This window comes from Osmerus eperlanus, chromosome 13 (assembly GCF_963692335.1).
Source record: "Osmerus eperlanus chromosome 13, fOsmEpe2.1, whole genome shotgun sequence".
In the NCBI taxonomy this organism is placed as follows: domain Eukaryota; kingdom Metazoa; phylum Chordata; class Actinopteri; order Osmeriformes; family Osmeridae; genus Osmerus; species Osmerus eperlanus.
The window spans coordinates 15,641,936-15,658,887 of record NC_085030.1 but is presented as its reverse complement, the minus strand read 5'-3'; the positions used below and the strand labels follow the sequence as shown (position 1 = coordinate 15,658,887).

Here is a 16,952-nt window from a genome sequence, read left to right as displayed (position 1 = left end):
GCCAGGATGTCATCATAGCAGGTTTCACTACTACGTCGACATGCCCAGACTGGAGAAGCTTTGTGACAGACTGTTCTGCTCTGAGTCAAAGACCTGTCATCTCAACGTGACTGGGTACCTAACACATGTTCTCAGCCATCCTTGTTAAAAAAGAAAAGAAAAGATATACATATATATATCTTTATATATTTATGGGGGGCAGAACATGTTCCCAACACTTTCTTCACCTTGTAGCTTTTAACACCTTTATTTAATGAGGGAGAGTCTACAAGATCAAGACTTGTTATTTTTGCAGGATGAAACAAGCCTGGCCGTCTCGTTACAAAGGCTTGTTTCAGGTTTGCTCTGGAATTGAAAAACCTGTCAAGCCACGATTGGTGCCGGGAGATGTTTCAGTTCCATAAGACCACCTGCCATCACGTCTTCCTGTTGTCTCCTGAAGACAACATCTCACGTTACCCAGGAAGCACTGGGTTGTGGCTGACAGCCCTCTGATCCCAGCCTGGCAGAATTGTACACCCTGTGAGCACAGTGGCTGTAGCGGTGGGCTGGAGGGCTGTGTTTAGTCACCAGACTACTCAGAACTCCCCTGTAAACTCCATCTCCTCTCATGCTGTCTGGTAACAGACAGACCGGTCGAATGCTATACAAAATGTACTCGCGCAAAGTTCAACCTGTCGTCGTTTGACAGCTGGATATTCTGGGCCGCGATACGAACACACGGTAGATTACCCCTCGTGATCCCAGGTTCCACTCTCTCTCTCTTGTTTGTTCTGCGTCTGTGTGCAGTTGGGGAAGGTTCTTGGACCGGTATAGAGTATAATGGAATTGCATGAAGTTGGAATTATTTGTGGTTGTTGCTGTACATATAACTTCAGGGGTAAAATATGAAGTTAATATGCTCAGTGTTGGTACAGTTCAGTCCATGTCTCTTGTAGTCTTTGCAGCAATTTTTTTGGCTTGTTGTGGACATATTTTCTAGAGAGACCCAACTGAATAACACAGAATACCGTCCAAGTGAGGACATGTAAACACGTTTTAAACCGTGTCACTGTGAGGAGAGACAGAGTATAGTGTTGTGAAATGTTGAGAATTTGCGGTTTTCTTTTTTTTCTGGAAATCTACCAGCTGATGTGGATGTAGCTTATGAGAGTAAAAGCTCTTTTCTTGTGCTTGTATAAATCTTTGTAAACTATACTTTGTGAACATGCAGATTACAAGATGGCAGCAGAGATGATCTTGAAATGTGTCATCTGAACCATGAGTGTGACGCATTAAATTAAGAAGAGCAGTAAGCACATTGTGTGCAGCATCAATAACATACAAAATGTGAATATATTAAAGATTTTAAATACGGAATGTGGAAAAATGGAATGTGGAGAAATGGAATGTGGAGAAATGGAATGTGGAGAAATGGAATGACAAAGCATCAAAGAAAGTACAGAGAAGGGCAATTAGGATTAAGGAATCAGAAAACAAGGAATGAGGAAATGATGGAAAAAGTAGTCAGGAAATAAGGATGAAGGCGATGAGGGGAAAAAATAAGGAAAAGGCTGTGAGGATGCCCTCCGTCCAATTTACCAGTGTAAGTAAAAGAGGCAGAACTCCAAGGTCAGTCAGCCATGTGGGTCTGCATCAGGTAAATTAACCAATTAAAGTGAGCCGTGAACTCAGGAAAGATCACATCATTTAACTAATAGGCCATTTGCCCGTTTATGTGGCAAGGGGAAGTCAAAATTTATCTTGGGCAAATGGCGATAATTGGAAAGCAAAACAACCACCCTGTGTGATCTGTTTTCACTTGTGCATTCCCGACACAATTTGTAACCTTTATCTCACCTACAAACGATGGAGATGAACATCCCTACGGACCTTTCATGTCCTGCTTACCTCCATATAAAGGCAGAGATATTGTGAATAAAGAAAACGTTTGTGTTAAGCGGAAAACTCTTATTTGAAGGTCATCCGTGAACATCGAAAGACTCGAAAGTTAACCCAGGTTTCAGCGTGTCTCAGGGCAACGTTACGTAACATAACAACCTGCCAAACAGCCCTCTCATCCACCTCCCAGAACCAGTTTTGGGGGGCCAGTTTGGGGGGGCCAGTTTGGGGGGCTAGTTTTGGGGGCCAGTTTGGGGGGGCCAGTCTGGGGGGCCAGTTTGGGGGGGGCAGTTTGAGGGGGGCCCATCTCTCATCAGAGAGCCCCCAGTTGTGCCTCTGTTTCAGGATGAAAGACGGGAGAGATTGATGCGCTGCAGTGTAGCATCCTGCCACGCCTCAATGGTAATCCTGCCCGTCTCTGGCAGGCCTGGACACCAACCTTCCTTTCCAACCCAGAGGGCAGCTTTGTTCTCCGTTTGTCTGTCTCACGTGGGATACCATGGGCAACTGTCTCCCACATATCACACAGTATGGTCACGTATGTATGTAGATATATATAGATATAGATATCTATGGATATAGATATATCATATAACTATACTGTATATATGTGTATTCTTTTCATATGTGTTGTTTGGTTTAGACACTTACCTGCACACTGACTTGAATACTAATGACATGCCATGACAACGACTGTGTGTGTGTGTGTGAGAGAGAGATATTGAGAGTGTTTGAGTTAGTGAGATTTTGAGAGGGAGCCTGTGTGTGTGTGTGTGTGTGTGTGTGTGTGTGTGTGTGTGTGTGTGTGTGTGTGTGTGTGAGAGAGAGAGAGAGAGTCTGAGAAGGAGGTAAATTGTCTCACAGGGGAAGCCCCATGTTTTAGGCATGTGCTACAAACCGAACCCGTTGATTTCTCAATCGTATCTTCGTTCTACTTGTCTGGGAGCTCTCTCCATGGGGATGGTGTAAATTATACACTGAAATTAAATTGATAAGCAAAACCAAAGGTGGTCCTCATCATTAATTTCCATCCTTTTAATTATGATGTATGATGAATAATGGAAAATCCAATGTTGTCACCGTCACCGCAAACGTCTGTGGAAGCGTTGTAAGCCTCCCCCGAAAGCACAAGTGTTCTGCCAACCCAGCGAGGGTTTCTGGGGATGAGGGGATGAGGGATGAGGGATGAGGGGCTAGGGAATGAGGGGATGAGGGATGAGGGAATGAGGGGATGAGGGATGAGGGGCTAGGGAATGAGGGGATGAGGGATGAGGGGCTAGGGAATGAGGGGATGAGGGATGAGGGGCTAGGGAATGAGGGGATGAGGGATGAGGGGCTAGGGAATGAGGGGATGAGGGCTGGGGTACCATAGGAGGGTTGTCTGCCTGCCTTATTAATGAATTCTCTCATATCTTTAAAAAAAATATCCAAGTCCACCTCTTTTCTCTCTGTGAGGCTGGTTCTTGCCAGTGCTCTGACTATGAACCCTGATCAAACGACTGAAGCTTGATTAAAAGAGTTCAAATTTTTTCAAAGCTGACCCTTTTTTGAATCCTTCTCTGTCAAGTTTCTTTGGAAACTACTGTACGTGCGGTGCGATGATATAGGGAATAGCTTCTTTCGCTATAGCCGGACGAGGACATTACGGCAGTTGTTTCGCTTCATGAGCTGTAGGACTGTGGTGAGGGAAGTTGAGTGATCTCTGCCTAAGAGAAGTGGGTGGAAGACCTGAGGGGAGACATCAACTCTCCTCCAGCAATATATCTTTTGGGGTATCCTGCTCTCAACTTGCTCGTGTTGACAAAAATATTGACAACCTTGGGTGATCTATTGTCATTAACCACTTTGGAAGGGAGATTTAAGAGCAAAACACCCAGCCATTTTTTTCTTCTTCCACAAACACGTCATGCCAATCGTTTCAGCAGCCTGAAACATTATTTATTTACACTCTCTCCTCCCTGTGGGATGTGGTGAACCGTTCCGCAGGAAGAACTAGGGCAGCGTGTCTGAATACACAGCCAAACACACACACACACAGTCAAAGGCCCATTTCATTGTGGGGGTGATTCTACAAAAAAAACCTTGTTCATGGCATCATCTTATCTTGGCCTCATGTGGTTTCACTTCTGCATCTTAGTTTCTCAGTAACTTTTGTTTATTGTTTTTGTCATTTCGTATCAAGCCGCAAAAAAGATACATTCAACTGACATTTCTGAATCTTAGTGCTGTATTGAAAAAGTAGAACGTGACCCATGTAAGAGCCCCCTAAAGGCCGCCAGTCATGAAGTCGTTTGTCGTCGTCTACAGGGACTCCTGTGTTTCCCTGCTTGTTGGAGTGCAGTTGTAGCCTACTTTCCATTCAGGCTTTGCTTGGGCAGCTAGGTTTCTGCATCAGTGCCCAGCAAACCTACTCTACATTCGATTGTCTACAACGTCTTGATAGTGATGATTTGACGAGATCCAAAACTCGTAAACGGAAATATTTGTCTAGTACGTCGTCCCCGCTCGAGCACAGGGAATCCCTGCGCTCGTGACAGGAGAGAGAGAAGAAAACATTGGCAGCTGTCAGAGTTTATCAGGAATAAATCATGGGATATCTCAAAGCCCGGTGGAGTAAAACAATACAGAATTAATGAGATGTCGTCCTTCAGGGGTACGTCGGACAGGTTTTCGTGGCAGTTGGCTTTTCAGTGGTTCCCTGCTCTTGCCTCGTGAGCTTTGTCAACTGATGAGATCAGATGAACACCTAGCCTACTAACTCTCTCACAGGACTGTCTCTGTGACTGACAGACATACACATACTGTACATTGGGTAAACGACTGTAAGGGGTAGTTAAAACGCCTGTATTCACATAAAGGACACATCTTAAATGAGATTTGTGTGTGTATGTTAAGAAAGTTTAAAAAAATATTTTCAAAACAAACAAACAAACGTTTGGGGGGAAACATTTTTTCATATTTTTCAATAAAAGTTTCTCAAGGATGAACCAAAAAATTTGAACAAAAGTTTCTAAAGGTTAAAAAAATATTTTTGAAAATAAGTTTAGGAAAAAAATTTTTCTAAAGGTTGAAATAAAAAAGAACATGTTTTCGAACATATTTTTTCAAACTTTCAAAACTTTTTTGAAAAGTGGTTCCGAAAGGTTAACAAAATATTTTAACTAAAGATTGCTTAACAGCAGATTGTAAAGTGATGACTGGATGAGAAGATGTCAGCTCCTCCAAAGGTTTCTTCAATTCTTTCATTCTGAGAGCTTTATGGGAGTTTTTTTGTCATTTTCTTTGACGTTGGTTGATCTATGGCACCCGTGAAGCCCTCTGTTTTATGCACGTACTAAATGTTTGAAAAAATCAGGATACCAGATTAGGGGTGATTTTGAGACAAAAATGTCGAGTGCGTGCGCAGCTCTCCTCTTCGCTCGTGTGGTTTCCTCCGTCATGGATTCCACCGTTGGTGACGTTCTTGCCAAGTGTAGGTTCTGGCCTCAACGTGAACGTCAGGAACACGAAATTGCCTTTCAGGGTATTTAATATTTGAAACTAATAGACTTGGTACATTGCCACAGATCTCGGTGAGAAGCCTAGAATACATTTCACCTCATCTGCCATGATTTGCTGATTAATAGTTGAATTCATTAATTGTTAACGAGGATGTGAGACTGTTGCTCGAAGCTATATTGGGATTCCTGCTCCCAGCAGCATTAATTACATAGGAGTGTTCAACACTTGATTATAATCAAGATAATTACAGAGAAGATAAAGATTTATAGTTTTTTGGGAATTAACGTAGACTGCTAAAGAGAACACTTCTTATCTCCGATTTTCGTTAACCAATCAGGACGTCTGGACACTCTGACATCACAAAGTTGATCTGAAGTCGAAGTTAAAAAGTAGGGGTTTGTCACTTCGGTGGGTTTTCATATGCGTCAAAGTTTGTTGCCTATTCTACCTCATAGAAACCTGTGTCGATAAATGCTTACTTCTTCTAGGTTTTGTGATGGAGGGAGGTTTTGACTTTTCCGAACAAGAATCAATCAAAACAGGTCCTGACATGAGTTGTAGGCTTCTCCCAAGCAGCATCACTCTGCAATTTAATCATCTTTCTACACAGCCAAGTTGTAACAGGGGGGTGTGAAGGTATAAATGTGAACGAGCGTCCCCTGAGATTCATCTGAACTTTCAAAGAAATCCAATTAAAAATGGCAAAGAGAAAGAGACAGATACTTGCAGGGGGATCCATTGTGCCCTGTGCTCTCTGAACTCAAAACTATTTACTCACCTCGCCACCTGGAGAAATAAGAAACTCCCTCAGCCGATGTGTAGCTTTGGTATTCTTTTGTGTCGATGCTTAAAGTGAAAATTAAATGCCAGGATCTGGCTTTTTGGCGAACGCGAAGAGCTTATCTCATCGGTTTGTTTTAAAGAAGCCACAGAACTGTTCTCTCTAACCGACCGTGGGAGAGAAGGGAGGAGGAGAGGAGGGGAGAGAGTAGAGGAGTGAGGGAGAGAGGAGAGGAGTGGAAAGGGGGAGCCATACTCATGTACAGATATGTACTAGTGTATTTGTACATGCTGTGCAGTATTCGAAGATATGAAGCACATTGAAAAAAACTGCACATTCTGTATTATTCATGTAGCCTACCTTGAAGAGAAAATACCGTGATTGGTAACCAAGCATCTATTACGTCTTTATATCAGCAATATCATCTGCATTAAGCTACGGAGGCAGACGGGAGTTCAGAGTGAGGCCAGTAAGTAACAACTAAACTGAGGTGTTGTATATTCATATACCCGGCGGTTCTCCGGGGTGCTGTGTTAAATTATTATAAGGACCAGTAGGCCTATGTTCTTTAATGCTCCCAGCGGTTTTGTGGGACTGAAACTGCTGCGTAGTCTGGCTTTCTCCTCGTCTCCAACCCAATTACACATCCTCACACAGCTCATTCCCACTGATTTGGTGTCAGTTTAACAAGTGAAGCGTTGATGTTTCCCCTGCCCTCTTTACCCCGACTCCTGACAAACTCAGCTGTTTCAGTTTCCTGTTTATAATTTGGTACCAGTATTCACCCCCCCGTTTTCGTCTTGTTGCCATTTTTTGATCTTGTTTGAATGGAAGAACTTCTTTTGTTGAAATATGTTAACTGTGAAGGAAATTGCATGTGAGGTGAGCAATGTACTGTATAAGCGAAGTAATGGAATACTAATCTATTCCCAAACCCCGACTGAATTAATGAATACAATTTAATCTATATATTGTACAAAAATAATACTTGCAATTATCTTCACAAGCATGTGACCGCGAACATTGTATCAACAGAGATTTAGTAGTTTAGGCTACCTCACGTTTTACAGAACACAGTTTAAATGTACCACACCAAGTCTGAACATCTCTACATCACAAGAGCTGCAATGTTTCAAACGCAGCTACAACAAAGCAAATTTCAAAAACAAAAGCCCAAATGTTAATTTTGCAGCAAGTAATCTACTGTGAGTGACGAGGACTGATGTTACAGTACCACGCCCAGTCACAGCCCCGTCTCTCGACTGCGGAACAAACGAGTGTCTTCTGTTAAATCCGAGACAATTAGGCTTCCACAATACGTAATTGGTGTTCTGATTGGATGAAACAGCCTGATGGTGGGCCCTGGCAGGGTGGAAGAGTGGGGGGAGGGAAGACCAGAGAGAGGACACTGGGTCTGAGTGATCTAGATGGATCATCAATCAGCTAGATAATAAGATATCAAAAGCCCTCTTCTGGGAACGAGGATGCCGCTGAAACGGGAAGATGCACTTGCATTTACGTTAGCGCTCCACCCTCCCTCCCCCTTTCTTCCTACTTACATGCTCCAAGCCTTAATAAGCAGGGAAGGGTGATTTACTTACTGCTCGGTTCCCTGGCAGCAGAGGAGAAATTCAGATGTCAGGTTCTGGGTATACCCTCTGTTATCTTATTTCTATAGACGAATGGCAGTTCAATTTTGCAGCTCAACAGAGCTTAATCCCAAGCAGCAGGTCTGAGAAGAAAATATGGAGAATGTGAATCGGTGAATGTACTGAAGTATAATGTTGAGTCGAGTTTAAAGGTAATGAAAGCCTTGTGAAGAAAATATGCTTTAACAATCTTTATGAAGAAGCCACATTGTAAGGTATACTTCGTCATCAGTTTCCACTTATTGTAAACTCATTTATGCAGCTTTTTGAATCTGCATAGGAACGTGTCTCTGCAGTGTCAATCCAATACACTGGTGTAAGGAAATACAGTATGTATCTTTATATTGTGTTTTTATATTTTCCAAGCCATTAGCTTCACTAGTAACGTTGTTCGCTAACATTAACAATAACGTTATGTCATGTAAAAAAACAACATCCTTCTAGTATTCAGAATTTTTGTTACTAGGCAGAAAACTAAAACCACTTCCTGTCCACTTTCCCCGACAGGAAGTTACACTGAAAACCTTAACGATGGAAGATTTGATAGAGATGATGATGATGATTACATTGATGATAAAATACATCTTGTTAGCAAAACCCATCTCCTTCCAGAGTGTCATCCAGACCATCCACAAGCTGTATTTATAGTTGGAGGGTCTTCTAACTGTAGGGTTGACTCTAAAGGCCCTTGCACACTGAGTGCGAAATTTTCGGATGCATTTTTTCGCAATCGTCAGCCTCAAAATTTGGTGGCTCTGAATTGCCAAGGGCCTTAAATCAGACAGGGCACTGGGAAGGTTCATCCGGACTCGCCTGCCATTATTCTGTGACAGTCCCTGCAACTCTGAAAGGACGAGCCCGCTAATTGAGGTCAGAAGATCTTTCAAACGGGACTTTAATATCTTTTTTTTTTTTTTTACTCCGGGATCCTTTTCCTGCCATCCACTGCTCTTTTTTAACACAATGAAATGAAGACGTCCTCCAGGGGTCCCCTCTGAAATTAAACGCCCTTTAATTCGACAGATTCCTGTCACCGGCGGACGGGAATGGACTCCCACACCTGTCCCTAATACCAGGGAAGGTCTCTGGGCTACTTTATTCATTAACCAAGCCCATTATAGCTTCATCTGGGCCACCCCTGCCTCGCCAATATCCTGAATGTGGACTTGTCAATCTGGGACACCCTCGGCCTCGGTGATGCCTGGCTGTCTCTGGGCCTCTGTGTGTCTGCTGACAGTCAAATGGAGGTCTGACGGCTCCGAAATGGGATTGTGCCCCTCCTTGTCAATCTCCATTGTTCGTTTGCATGCAATCAATATGCAAAACGGAGGGGAACCTATGTGGATGGGTGTACTGAAGGCTGTCTGTGGGTAGCCTCTGTTTGAAACACTTTGAATAGAAATCAAAGGGATTGGTGCGTGTTTGCATTGCGGTAAGACTTGTAATTCCGATGCATAATGCTCTTTGATGTAGAGGAGAGACATGAACTTCTGAGAACAGAAGTGGGTCAGATGGGGGTCAGATGGCTGAGCGGTTAGGGAGTTGGGCTATTAATCAGAAGGTTGTTGGTTCGATTCCCGGCCGTGCCAAATGACGTTGTGTCCTTGGGCAAGGCACTTCACCCTACTTGCCTCGGGGGGAATGTCCCTGTACTTACTGTAAGTCGCTCTGGATAAGAGCATCTGCTAAATGACTAAATGTAAATGTAGAACAGAAATGTGGCAGATGTTCACATGGTCAAAACTCGTTGCCAAGGCGCTCGGCTGCCACAAGGAAAAGCAGGGAAGCTCCTTGTTTTGCTGCCTTTCCAAATTCCCAAGTGCTGCCAAACGTGATCAAGTATTTCAACTTCCTCCATTCTCCTCACACACACACACACGACAACAGCCCCGCGTCTAGAATTTGGAGGATTTCCATCCAAGCCCCAGTGAGTACTGTACAGCCAGCCTCAGCAGGCTGTACAGTATCCTTCTCTATCGAGCCAAAGCTCGGGGTGCTAGGTTAGGGCCCTCGGCCTGGCCGCCCAGACCAGCCAGCGCCCGGTAAAGAACAGTTAATTGACATTGACTTTGCATGTCTGCAGGACTCCAATAGAAAGCAGGGTTCCCTGCAGTCTGAGTGGTGTTTGGAGATCAGGCAGGCTGGTGGGGATGAAAAGGTCCCCCATGGGCATGAATGCTAATGGAATTGATTTATATCCCCATTTCCTCCGGTGAGACCTCGAGCCCAGCATCGCCAAGGAGTGACTGACACTTCTCTGAGTGCTAAACAGTATGTTTTGCCCAACACAACAGCAGCTTTCTCTGTGGCGATTTGAGGATAATTTGCGGGTTTGTTTGTACACAGCACTTAGTCTTTATTTATTTGTTAATTTTTTAAGTGGATAATGGTGGTTATGCGTTTTATGAAACCAGCCTTCCGTTGTGTCTTTTGAGGGTTTACAGCTTCACTTGAAACGGGACCCTTGTTCCCTGTAAGCAAACTTTTGAGACAAGAGTATCGCTGAGCACATAACCATCTTGTTGTAGTCTAAACTGTGGAAGATGCTGTTGCAGTCCATTAAATCAAGCTTCAACTGTATGCATGTGTGAGAAACCTAAGAAAAGTTAAGCCCTCTGTGACATGCTTGCGTGTAAAAAGTGCTATACAAATAAATTTGATTTGATTTAAGTGTTGAGTTTTAGAAGTCATCGTCTCGCCATGCTTGGGCAAGGGCCCACCCTTGGGCCCTTGGGACTTCACCCTACTTGCCTCGGGGGAATGTCCCTGTACTTACTGTAAGTCGCTCTGGATAAGAGCGTCTGCTAAATGACTAAATGTAAAATGTAAATGTAAATGCTTCTCCGAACTGTCTTTAAAAACAGTTAAGTGTTTATTGACTTATTAACACAATCATATTTCAAAAATGCAGGGCGGATTAGTTTGGTCTCTGTACTGGTAGAAGTCATTCTTCATCTGTTTAGTCACAAAAAGGTTGATTAACAAAGTGGAAGAAATGGATGGAGTTGCAACTAACCTTTCAGAAAGAAATAATGAACTTCAAAATACCGTGGAGAAGTGGAAGGAAACGGACTGAAACTCTATGAATAATTGCAAAAATAATCCCAGCAACCTTTAAACACCCTTCATTAAAACCAACACAAACTACCGGCTACCTGCTTCAAAATGTCACAGCAAGGCTTTATCATTGATTCATGTAAATGTCTGAATCCTAAACTATAGCTTTCTCCATGATCCTGAAAGCTATACTCCTAACTTGGCATACGTCCACCTTCTTTCTTGTGGGCTGGTTTGATGTTCTAGGTAGCCTGATTTCCCTATCTAAAACTCAATTACGACAAACAGACTTGGTTATGAGAGAGGCTTCATTTGCATGGCTTTGATGTCTCTTTACCACCCTTGCTGCAACATTTAACATTTACATTAAATCTATTGGACAAAGGGATCCAATCACCATTTGCACGACACAGTTCTTTCTGTTTACAGCCCTTTCGCTTTTATTGAATAGATGTCAAACTCCTTGGAAAATGCACAACAGCCATGTCGAGATGGGAAACTTAGTTCAGTGACTGACAGAAAGAGACAGTTACAAGGGATACATGATTAAGCCTTTGCACATGTACCTCATGCAGTGGAATCCGAGTTGACGGTTTTTATGTGGATTCTCTGCTCTCCCAGAATTCCTGTGTGTCTCATCTAGCATCTAACAGTCTCTGCCTTTGTTTGTGTAGGTGATTTGTGATTTACAGCACATGGGAAGCAGCCATCTTCTTTTATGCAGAAACACAGGACGATGAACAATTATATGAAATCACTTTATTCTTAGTGTGCGGTGATTCCATTTTGGCAGGGATGTTACAGACTAAAATATCTGTCTAAAATGGCATGCAGTGAGGCTAACAGGTGAAGCGTTTCAACACAGAAGACACACAATTTTTTTAACAACCTTGCCTACATTGCTCACCATAAGCATGCATACATTTGTCAACGAGAGAGAGAGAGAGAGAGAGAGAGAGAGAGAGAGAGAGAGAGAGAGAGAGAGAGAGAGAGAGAGAGAGAGAGAGAGAGAGAGAGAGAGAGAGAGAGAGAGAGAGAGAGAGAGAGAGAGAGAGAGAGAGAGAGAGAGAGAGAGAGAGAGAGAGAGAGAGAGAGAGAGAGAGAGAGAGAGAGAGAGAGAGAGAGAGAGAGAGAGAGAGAGAGAGAGAGAGAGAGAGAGAGAGAGAGAGAGAGAGAGAGAGAGAGAGAGAGAGAGAGAGAAGGACATTTTACAATACAAAAAGCACCAAAAATAACACCAAATAAACATATTTTTAAGTACAATCACCAGTGGACAGAAACAGTACTGGCTACAGACAATAAACTGCACCAGGATAATCTCAACACAAAGGACATGGCCAACGACGACTTAACGAGAAACTTCATACAGATACATTCAAATCACGACAAAGGAATATTTCTAAGTGGCAAATTTGTCAGGCAGTTTTTACCAATGGTTCCACAGTGAATTCAAATGAATGGGGGTATACCTTGAAAGACAACAATTAGCCTTTCTGATATGGCATTTGTTTGAATGCAAAACTAATTCACATGCTGTAGTTTTTTTAAGCAGTTGCCAGTAAGACGTTTATGTGCAATAAGTGGGCAGTATTTATGAACTTGAATGAGGACACATTTTTGCTTTTGGTGACAGTAGTGAATCTGAAGCTGTGCGGATAATCGTTTGTTTTGAGCTATTCTGTGGCTGACCAGTGGTGATCTGAGTCAGGTAGAGAGGATGCTACACAAGCTACCTAAGAAGAATATTTGGCAACTTTGTGTTGTTGGGACGTGCTATTGAACCATTGGGCAGTAACCTAGCTTTGTATAAAAATGGGGCAGATCAGATCATCCAGAACCAACGGTATCATGAATCATCTAAACAATAAAGGGGATGTGTGCTTGGCAACTATGAATTATAAATATGACAAAATTGGACCCAACTAGCATGTGGTCCATGGCTTTCTTACTACATTAGGAATTTCTTTGGGGGAAAAAATCGATTTGGGAAGGGAAGAAAGGGAAACTAGAATACCTGAGAATTTCAAATAAACAAAACATGAGTTAAATGAAAGTATAAAGTCTATTCTTTGGTTTAATAGAATAAAAATGAATAAATTGGATAGTTTGGAATGCTGTTTATGTCAATGTGCCAATGATTAAGGGATAAGTGATCAACAAGTATTGGTCTTTACTGTCTGTAGTTGCACATTAATAAAGTGGAGATTGAAGAAGGCAGTTTACAAGTACACATAAAAATCACGATTAATGTTCTGTATAAACGGCCTCTCAGTAATGCGGCCTACAAACATTCAGAAACATGGCAGGCGGTTGGCAGAAAGGGTTGAGCTTGCTAGTCATGCTGAATCCTTTTATATTTCCTATCAGCTCACAAGTCCAAAATGACAGGTTTCTAAAGGCAAACTTCGCAGCTACATTACATACAATTAGCTTCATCACAACTCTAATACAAACTCTGGCAGTAATCTTTTTTAATAGCATTTGCGAAACAGCAAATGTTAGTGCTTTGTAAGCAAACGAGGAATGTTCTGAAAGCCGTTAGATTGTACGTTAATGTTTTAGTTTGTTTCTTGCTTCTGTGCGAATCAAAACTGTGCGATTAAAGATAAGTTTTACTATCGCATCAATGTCAAGGTTTTTTTTATTATTTTTTTTACAGCTTGCTATGGATAAATTCCGTAGACTATATACAAAAAATCTAGTTAGCAAACTACTGGGTAACGCTTTTCGCTCATCCTTAAATTTAACGAGGTTCTTTTCTTTACATGGCAGGCTAGATAGCTATTAACATTTACTTGGTCACGTATCTTCTGTAGCCTAAATAGGCCATTATAAACTTTGTCCCCAGTAGTACATCATCAAACCACATCCTCGGCTACTAGCAACAAAGGAATTATCGCTACAGTGATGTCGTAGACAGAGCAAAGTCAAATGGAATGTCTGAAATATTTGGAATGTTCCAATAAGCCACGGCTGAAAGAACAAAAAAAACACGCTTTTAATGAGGAACTGTTAAGAGACTAGCATTTTAGAATGCATATCCTGATACTGGATCTTCACACTGTAGCTTGTCTTTACTAAGACCTCCATCGCACACAAGTGCATTGAACCCTTGGGAAAAGAGGCACACGTAAATATCCATGAAGAATCCCAGTTCCCCACAGTCTAACTATCTGTTTTTCTTGAATGCAGATAGAAAAAAACAGTTTCAAAGCCCGATTCCTGTCTTGCGCTGCATATTTTTCTATATCACAACACGACAAACAACTGCGCTTCTGTTTTGTGTTTTCCCATGTAAAACTAACATCGTATTTCTATTCGACAAGGACCCACACTGGTTTGTTTTATATAAAACGTGCGACCGAATACATTAAACAAATACTCAATTTCCATCTCTTCACCTCCACATCAACGTTTTTCTCAAACACTTCTGACTAACAAAGGCTTCACTGTAACTAGATAGACAATGCCGTGCCTTTACATTGACTCGCGCACACTACAACATAAGCTTGGAACACATAACAGTGAAGATTGTCTGCTCTTGCTGATCCAGGTGTTTTCCCCTGTGTTTATCAACGGACACAGCACAACTTCATTTACAATATATTGCACCATTGTCACTGTCTGTTTACACACGCGTGTTCACAACATAGTTGTGTTTGCGAAAGATCAAAAATAAGAAATATTTACAAATATGGAAATGGTAAGAGAAAATACATAGCCCTCTACGTCCGATTGAGTCGGTCTGCTGGGTCATCTCTGATCCTTCAGCAGGGACCAAGACACACAGCCATTCAAAGGTCTGGAAAGCACAGGAATAGCTTGTGAATCATTACAGTATAACAGGATGTTAGAAATGTTGTCCAATTGTTTTGTGACGATCGTTTTAGTTTGTTTGTTGAGGACATCTATTATCTCATGGAAGAACAGTTATGACACTTATTCATGTATAGCCCCACTGTACATGGTTGTGAGTTGATGGAATAAATTATGAAATCCAGAGTTATTGCCTCAAATATTCATGTATTTCACTTCACCATAACAAATAGGCGGATATTTGTTTATGATCTGTACTTCACAAAAATTAACAACTGCATGCTTGAGAAACATCTTGTGTCGAATGAAGTATCAATTTCCTTTCTAGCTAACAATGTTGATACTCTTACTAGTGGTCATATTTCACAATTGAATCTATGACACTACAGTACATGAATGTAAGTCCCATAATGGACAACAATTAAAAATGTATATTTATCTACATGTGTGTGTATATATATATATCAATATTTTCACGAACATAATATAATTCAATTACATTTTGATATGATTTGGAGAATTTCTTTAGAGTTAAAAATATGGCTTATACTCTTAGTCATATACTGTATAGTTTACTCACATAGATGAAGCTTTTTTTGTTGTCTTTTCTTTTTTTACCAGAGGCTATTTACAAACAAAAAGTGTTGTTAATGATTCATCTGATCACATCAGATCACATCCTAAGACCTGGAGGTCTTGATAACCTGACGTAAGATCTATCTTTGAGTCGAGGCACTCGGTCGATGAAGATGTTACAGAAAAGAATCTTCTGGCTTCTGGTTTAACCTGTTACATCAACAACGGTGCCTCACCCTAGACGTGAATAATGTAACAACTACATTGACCCGAAAGATCAACTCAAAGACGAATCCTACGACACGTTGCCCAGATCCATACATAGAATCGTGATTGGAGGAAGTGTGGCGTCGGGAGGAGCATGGGTGAGAAGGCGGGGTGAGGGGTTGGAATCACGTTACAGTAAGAGGTGAACGATCTCGACACGGTTACTTCTTGTTGAACATGTCGACCAGAGAGCCGGGGAGGAACTTCATCACCGTGTCCACTATGCTCTCCTCTTCCTCCTCCTCATCCCCACAGCCGGCGGGGACGGCTTTCTTGGCGCGCGTGAGGCTTCCCTCCGACGCCTGCTCCATGGCTGCCTGGGCCTCCGCCTCCTTCTCTTCCTTCTTCTTTATGCCGTACTGCAACACAGAGACACAAGCTCAGACAGGACACACCAGCACTGCAACACAGAGACACAAGCTCAGACAGGACACACCAGCACTGCAACACAGAGACACAAGCTCAGACAGGACACACCAGCACTGCAACACAGAGACACAAGCTCAGACAGGACACACCAGCACTGCAACACAGAGACACAAGCTCAGACAGGACACACCAGTACTGCAACACAGAGACACAAGCTCAGACAGGACACACCAGTACTGCAACACAGAGACACAAGCTCAGACAGGACACACCAGTACTGCAACACAGAGACACAAGCTCAGACAGGACACACCAGTACTGCAACACAGAGACACAAGCTCAGACAGGACACACCAGTACTGCAACACAGAGACACAAGCTCAGACAGGACACACCAGTACTGCAACACAGAGACACAAGCTCAGACAGGACACACCAGTACTGCAACACAGAGACACAAGCTCAGACAGGACACACCAGTACTGCAACACAGAGACACAAGCTCAGACAGGACACACCAGTACTGCAACACAGAGACACAAGCTCAGACAGGACACACCAGTACTGCAACACAGAGACACAAGCTCAGACAGGACACACCAGTACTGCAACACAGAGACACAAGCTCAGACAGGACACACCAGTACTGCAACACAGAGACACAAGCTCAGACAGGACACACCAGTACTGCAACACAGTGACACAAGCTCAGACAGGACACACCAGCACTGCAACACAGAGTGTTTGGGGAGGTTGTGTAAGGTGTGAGGAGTGTGTGTGAGGTGTGTGTGTGAGGTGTGTGTGTGAGGTGTGTGTGTGGTCTTTGCCATTGATTATTCTGTAAATATACAAGGGTGTGAAGGTTTAACTGCCCTGAAATGGATGCAATTTGGCCAGCCAAGATACTTCATGTAACAATAGCCTGGCAGACAGCCTGCTGGCTCTCTTGACAAAGCCAGACGTTAGTCAAGTACAACACAGACCTTGTGTCCTCATTTCTTCATGAATAAAAGTCTCAGTTTCAAAAGCAAGATGACCGGCAGGAACAATTCAAC

The 16,952-nt window shown here is 42.6% G+C and overlaps 1 protein-coding gene across 1 annotated transcript in view; it reads right to left on the bottom strand.

The window, feature by feature from the left end:
- Positions 1-13,452: 13,452 nt before the first annotated feature.
- LOC134032044 (complexin-1) overlaps positions 13,453-16,952 on the bottom strand; it is a 29,192-nt gene continuing 25,692 nt past the window's right edge. The window contains exon 4 of the mRNA XM_062475836.1: positions 13,453-15,887. Coding sequence (XP_062331820.1) covers positions 15,690-15,887 — 198 coding nt within the window. The 3' untranslated portion in view covers positions 13,453-15,689. The remainder of the gene's footprint in view (positions 15,888-16,952) is intronic.